The following is a 6,919-nucleotide window of genomic DNA, read 5'->3' as shown; positions in this document are numbered from 1 at the left end:
TTCGCTCTTGTTGCCCAGGCTGGAGTCCAATGGTGCGATCTCGGCTCACTGCAACCTCCGCCTCCTGGGTTCAGGCAATTCTCCTGCCTCAGCCTCCTGAGTAGCTGGGATTATAGGCATGCGCCACCATGCCCAGCTAATTTTTTGTATTTTTAGTAGAGACGGGGTTTCACCATGTTGACAAGCATGGTCTCGATCTCTTGACCTTGTGATCCACCCGCCTCGGCCTCCCAAAGCGCTGGGATTACAGGCGTGAGCCACCGCGCCCGGCCCACACCTCATATTTTTATAGGCCAATTGTTAACTGTCTGTTCATGTTCTTTGTGCATCCTATTAGGAGCATTCATCCATATTGATATTCTAAAACTTATGTATTATAGATAATAGTTCTTTGTCATGTATTTACATATTTTTGGCAATTTGCCATTGCTTTAATGTATAAGAATTCTTTATGCAAAAGTTTGTCTTAATGTAAGCTAGATTAATTTTCTTTTGTCAAAGAAGATTTCCATTTGTGGTTTAAGTACTATCTAGTTTAGCTATATTTTCTTGTTCACAATATTGCTTTGGGAAATACATGTTCCCAGCTGGTGACTCTAAATAACCTCCTTGCTGCCCTGAAAAGGCAGATGGAAATGGTTCATTTATAATGACAGCTCTCATGTGGGAATCTTGAAGGATAGCACTTGTTGTGAAATTAGCAGTCTTCCACATGCAGCGGTTTTTTGGTAGACTCTTTTATTTACATTCCTTTAGATAGATGTTACTGGAAAAATGCTTAAGTATAGAAAATGAATGTGGAATTTGGTATGAATATCCATACATATAGGCATGGATAGTCCTTCCTAGGAGAGAGAAACATTTTCTAAATAAAAAGAGTTTTAATTTTGAGACAGTTTTCAAAGTTGAAGATTACATTTCTTAAAGTACCAGTGAAAGCATAGTATGTGGCACTTTAAAAGATAGAAAGAAAAAACGTTTTCACAGAAAGGCAGCTTCTATTTGTAAAGTAGTTACATTCGTCTTTCCATTCTTTGCTCCCAGTATTCTTAAATTACTCATGTTGAAATCAAAATCCCTGTAATACAGGTGGAGAGGAATACTATTTGCTATAGATAAGTTATGAATATCATATAATTTCCGTTTTGGTGATAAAAGGTAGGTAATTATCTGAGATACTAAATTCGAGATTGTCAAAAACAAAATTTCTTAACCAGTTTGAAGTTGCGATCTACAGCTTTTATCCTCAACATGAATTTTCTTTGTAGCCTAGACTGAATAAGATTTGAAAATCCCTAACTCTGCCTGGCAAGGTGGCTCACGCCTGTAATCCCAGCTTTTTGGCAGGTCAAGGCCAGCAGATCACCTGAGGTTGGGAGTTTGAGACCAGCCTGGCCAACATGACAAAACCCCGTCTCTAGTAAAAATTTAAAAAATTAGCTTGGCGTGGTGGCAGGTGCCTGTAATCCAGCTACTCAGGAAGCTGAGGCAGGAGAATCACTTGAACCTGGGAGGTGGAGGTTGCAGTGAGCCAAATCATGCCATCGTACTCCAACCTGGGCGACGAGAGCGGAACTCGTCTCAAAAAAAAAAAAAAAAAGAAAAAGGAAAGAAAATCCCTAACTCCTGACTTGTTTGGTATAATAAATTGTATATTCATGTTTATTCACTGTTTAAATAAAGCAAATTAAAATAACCTTTAATTTTTAAATCTCTTAGCGTTATAGTAATTGATTATCATTCTGTTACCCAACAGTACACTTGACCAATATTTTTAACATGAAGGAGCTTTACGGAAAACAAACTTATGAATATTAAGCAGCAACTGTTAGAAACATTCATTTACCTGCTAGATTTTATTAATATGTTTGCTTGTTTAAATGGTTTAAACATATACCTCATTGAATTTTTGTGTTCCTTGTCACATTTTGTCATGATATATGTACCTTTAAGGAAGAGATCACTGTCATATTCCTTTAGATGAAGTAAAAATTAGACTAAGCTGTAATGTTGATAGAATTGAAGCATCTTCACTTTGGTTGGCATTAATCATCTGGTGAGTGAGGGTGCGTGCGTGTGTGTGTGTGTATTAGCATGTGCATCTGTGGTGAAGAAATGAGGAATTAGTTATGCCTGCTGATAGTTGACTACAGTAAATTGTATTAAAAAGAAATACCAACTACACACGTATAAGAAACTGATTTGTTCCTTTTATTACTGTTGGCCATATATTAAGAAGGGGAGATGGTTCTAGTTTAATTAACCCAGTTGAGTGTAGCAGATGGGGCAGAATGTCTTGCAGCGATAAGACAATTCAGAAATGGCACCAGATGTTGGAAGCTGTCCCTGGTGGTGTTTGAGTGCAGCCCAGATGTTCCAGTCCCACCTGGCTAGTTTCTAAGCACTGCAGGCTAAGCAGCTGTGATGTAACCTATATAATGTTCACATAACACTGAAAGCACCATAATTGAACTGCTGTAGACTTCTAAGGTTGTGACTATTAAGAGGTGAAATCTTTAAGGACAGACAAAAATAAGGACAACTATTTAAAGTTTCAGATATTGCACTGTTTTACTACTTAAGAAAGGAATATTAAAACTTGAAATAATGTTATAATTGAAATTATAGATAAAAGTAAATATTCTTCATGTATTGTTTACAAATAAAATTTTATGTCAGAAGATAATGTTATACACACAGAGATTTGATTTCCAGACTTATAATTTCGGTCTTGTCCTTTTAAAAACACCTATCTAGAAGTAGTAAAAAGCTGTTTTTTCCCATGCTTTAAAAATACAAAATACAAGTATTTACTTTTTTATAGAGTAAACACTTATGGGGGGAAAAGTCACCAAAACTATTGTATTGATATTTCTCCTGCTCTCTGCCTAAAATAATTTTTTTGTTTTGTTTTGTTGTTATTTGTATTTTTGAGACAGCGTCTCACTGTGTCACCCAGGTTGGAGTGCAGAAATCTCAGTTCACTGCAACCTGTGTCCTGGGCTCAAGCTAAGGTTTTGCAGAGACGAGATCTCACCCTATTGCCCAGGCTGATCTCCCAACTCCTGGGCTCAAGCAGCCCTCTCACTTCGTCCTCCCAAAGTGCTGGGATTTACAGGCATAAGCCACCACACCAGACCCTAAAATGATTTTTATACAAGTTGACTTTGTCTTTTCTCTAACTTTGTATTTTTTTTAATTACAAATGTACAGAAAATTTGCTCCATTTTCTTTGTGTCTCTGGTTCTTTTTTATTTGTTTATTGTATACTGTTTATTCATCTGTATTCATTTGAGAGGAAGTTGCAATCATGACATTTTGCCCCTAAAATACTTCAGCCTATATCTCTTTACAAGGACATTCTCCTTTATGATCATAATATAATCCTACTTGGGATTTAACATTAAAACAGTATTAATGTTAATATACAGACCATATTCAGATTTCCCCAGTGTCTCAATTCTGTCATTTTAGGATAGCACTTAAAAAAAAAAAACCCAGGGTCTAGTCCAGTATTCTGCGTTTTATTTATTTGTCTTGTAAATATCTTTTTTTTTTTTTTTTTTGAGGTGGAGTCTCACTCTTGCCAGGCTGAGTGCAACAGCACAGTCTCAGCTCACTGCAACCTCTGCCTCCTGGATTCAAGTGATTCCCCTGCCTCAGCATCCCGAGTAGCTGGACTACAGGCACACACCACCATGCCCAGCTAATTTTTGTATTTTTAGTGGAGACAGGGTTTCACCATGTTGGTCAGGATGGCCTCATCTCTTGACCTCATGATCCTCCTGCCTTGGCCTCCCAAAGTGCTGGGATTACAGGTGTGAGCCACCATGCCTGCCCTTGTCTTGTGAATATCTTATTTCCCAGCAGCATTTTACTCAGATTTTAGAATCCATTGAAGGCTCATAAAGAGTATAATTGGTTGTATTCTTCCCATATTATGCTTGTGAAATATTAGATAATTTTAACCACAGATAACAGGGTCATTTATCTTACTAGATATAGGACTGAGGAATGGAAAAGAGCCTATGGTAACTCACAGGGAACATAGTGACATGAAAATCTAGGTCAGCAGACTAGCTTTTATGAGGCATATCAGCCTTTAATATTGTTAGGTACTTTTTGTGTGGCACCAAAGTGGCCTCCAGAAATTATTTACAATTGTTCTCTAGTTCTAACGGTTTTAACTTTTTCTTAACTTCTAGGTGGATCAGCTGATTTATTCGGAGGATTTGCCGACTTTGGCTCAGCTGCTGCATCAGGCAGTTTCCCTTCCCAAGGTATGATTTGATTTGATTGGCCAGAAGTCTGGGGTGGTAAAAGGTTATTAAAAACAACTTCATTCCCCGCAAGTCAGCTGCTTTCTGTCGCTTTTCTACCTGTAGTATTGATAATTTATAATTCCTAAAGAACTTATTTACAAAGTATTTTATTGGGCAGATGCCTTAAATGTGCCAAATGAAGTGCTTCGGTTGCAGACTACTCAGGTACATCTAAAGAAAATTGCCTGTATTCATAGGTGACTCTTGGTTAGTGTTTTTGAAAGGGAAAGGAGGATGTGAGTATGTTTAAATAATCTCATTTTATTTAATAGCAAGAATATTATGGTCTATGTTTAGTTTTGCTTATGATTTTCATGAATGAAAGTTAGGAACGTTGGGATCAGGCCAGCTATCTTATTAAAATGTATTCCTTTCTTAATTTAGATATTTCAAAAGCATTTGTGTGAAAAATAACTGAACTTCATTTTGACATATCCTAAAATAATGAGCAGTTGAACCTCAGGCAAAACTTTCTCATTCTTTGTTAGAATAAAATTGTTAAAAAAAAACAAAAAACAAAAAACATTCAAACAATATGGGCTTAAATATCAAGGGTTGAGGTGAAAGCCTTCTTTTTTTAATTAATATTTTTATCTTAGTACCCCTGCCATATACTATGATAGCTGTTTAACTTTGTGAAAGCCTCTGAGCCTTCAACTTTCTAAAACTGGGAACATGTTACTTGTCATGGTTCTTTTTGAGGGTAGTGTCTATAGAGGTATGTATTAGGTTGGTGTAATTACTGCAGTTACTTTTGCACCAGCCTAATAGAATAGGGGCTAAGTTCATTATTAAATGTCTTTTTTTTTTTTTTTTTAAAGGTTGTGAAGAGGTTGTAATATTTCTTTTATAAAATCTGGTCAGTCTGAAGTTTGAGAAAGAATATTCTTAAAATTTAGCTATGAGAATCTCTAACATGAGGTGAGGCAGGGAGAAAAGATGTAATTTAACTGAGTTAGTGTTATTCATCACAAGCAAAATAATATATTGCTATTATACTAAACTGGATTAAAATTTGTATTTAGTAATATCTGGTTAGGTTTGTGAGGAGTTAAGAAAAAAGATGCATAGATTGTAAAATGGTTCGGGGTTATTTTGACAACTTATTTTTGTAAATTCCAAGTATTTTCCAGAAATGCAGAATTGTTGAGTAATTATCTGCTTCATTTTGAAAGTGTGATTATGCCCTCTGAGGGTTGATACCTTACTTTAGGCAAATCAAAGTGGAAGGTAAACATTACCCTAATTTAATAGCTTCCCTGTGTAAGTCTCAAAGTTTTTATGTATATAAAGTTGCCTACTATGCAAATAATTTGAATATGTTAATGTTGCCTAAGTGATACATCTCTTAATCTGTACGCATGTGATTAATATAACCTGACCACCATTACGCAGGGAGCTGAAACTGTTGCAACAATGATTAATCATTTCTGAACAATATATGCCCCACTAGAAATCTTTTCTACCTGTGATTAATCATTTCAGATATGAAGTTTTCAGGTGGGGCAACACATTTTGCCCCAGTTTCCATTCATATTCTGCTTTATAGATCAAGCAAATAGAAAATCAGCATAAAAGTTTACATTGCTCCAGCAGACAAAATTAGTTTAAATTGTTTAATATCTAGAACTAGTTGTAAAACTCTTAATGCTGTCTCTTGTGTGGAAAAAAAAAAAAAAAAAACAAGACATGTATTAGTTTTAAAACCCTGAGGTAAAGAATATTAGCCCAGTTTTTATATTAAATTGTTAGTAGAACTTGGGCTTTATAGATCAAGCAAATAGAAAATCAGCATAAAAGTTTACATTGCTCCAGCAGACAAAATTAGTTTAAATTGTTTAATATCTAGAACTAATTGTAAAACTCTTAATGCTGTCTCTTGTGTGGAAAAAAAAAAAAAAGATCAAAGACATGTATTAGTTTTAAAACCCTGAGGTAAAGAATATTAGCCCAGTTTTTATATTAAATTGTTAGTAGAACTTGGGGTTTCTAAGTGAATTATTTTCTTTTGAGGGTGCTTACATTTTAATATGGTGATAGAAGAATGTAATTTTAAAGACTTTTTGTTACTCTCTTTTGATATTTAGCATAATAAGACATGATATTGTAGTGGTTGGTTACTTTTTAGGCTAGACAAAATGTATTTCCAAGTTGTAATTGAACATGGAGTGCAAAGAGATGGTGTTAATTAACTTGGAAGGTACATACTTTCTATTTGCTTTCAGATGACGGTTTTTATGTAGCTCTTTCTTCACCTTTTGCTTTTTCAACTTCCATTTATTCATATTTATTTGTTTCTTTCAATATAAAAATTGATAAGAGGTTAATTGATAAGACTGTGGTGATTTAGAGTATGGATTTCATGCCTTCAACCTTCAACTTGCAAAGCACAGTGATAGGGTTTTGCTTGTTTCTGGCTTGGTTGTGTTTTTTAATATTACATGAGTTTTCCTCCTTTTATTTATTTATTTATTTATTTATTTATTTATTTTTTGAGACGGAGTTTTGTTCTTGTTACCCAGGCTGGAGTGCAATGGCGCGATCTCGGCTCACCGCAACCTCCGCCTCCTGGGTTCAGGCAATTCTCCTGCCTCAGC

The 6,919-nt window shown here is 35.3% G+C and overlaps 1 protein-coding gene across 2 annotated transcripts in view; it reads left to right on the top strand.

The window, feature by feature from the left end:
- The window catches only part of CLINT1 (clathrin interactor 1), a 68,431-nt gene that overhangs the window by 54,739 nt on the left and 6,773 nt on the right, over window positions 1–6,919 (top strand). For both annotated transcript variants that reach the window (XM_017517079.2, XM_017517078.1), the window contains exon 9: window positions 4,206–4,280. In XM_017517079.2, the coding sequence (XP_017372568.1) occupies window positions 4,206–4,280 (75 nt within the window). The remainder of the gene's footprint in view (window positions 1–4,205; window positions 4,281–6,919) is intronic.

This window comes from Cebus imitator, unplaced genomic scaffold (genome assembly GCF_001604975.1).
Source record: "Cebus imitator isolate Cc_AM_T3 unplaced genomic scaffold, Cebus_imitator-1.0 Scaffold616, whole genome shotgun sequence".
NCBI classification, from domain to species: domain Eukaryota; kingdom Metazoa; phylum Chordata; class Mammalia; order Primates; family Cebidae; genus Cebus; species Cebus imitator.
This window is presented reverse-complemented; position numbering and strand designations above follow the sequence as displayed.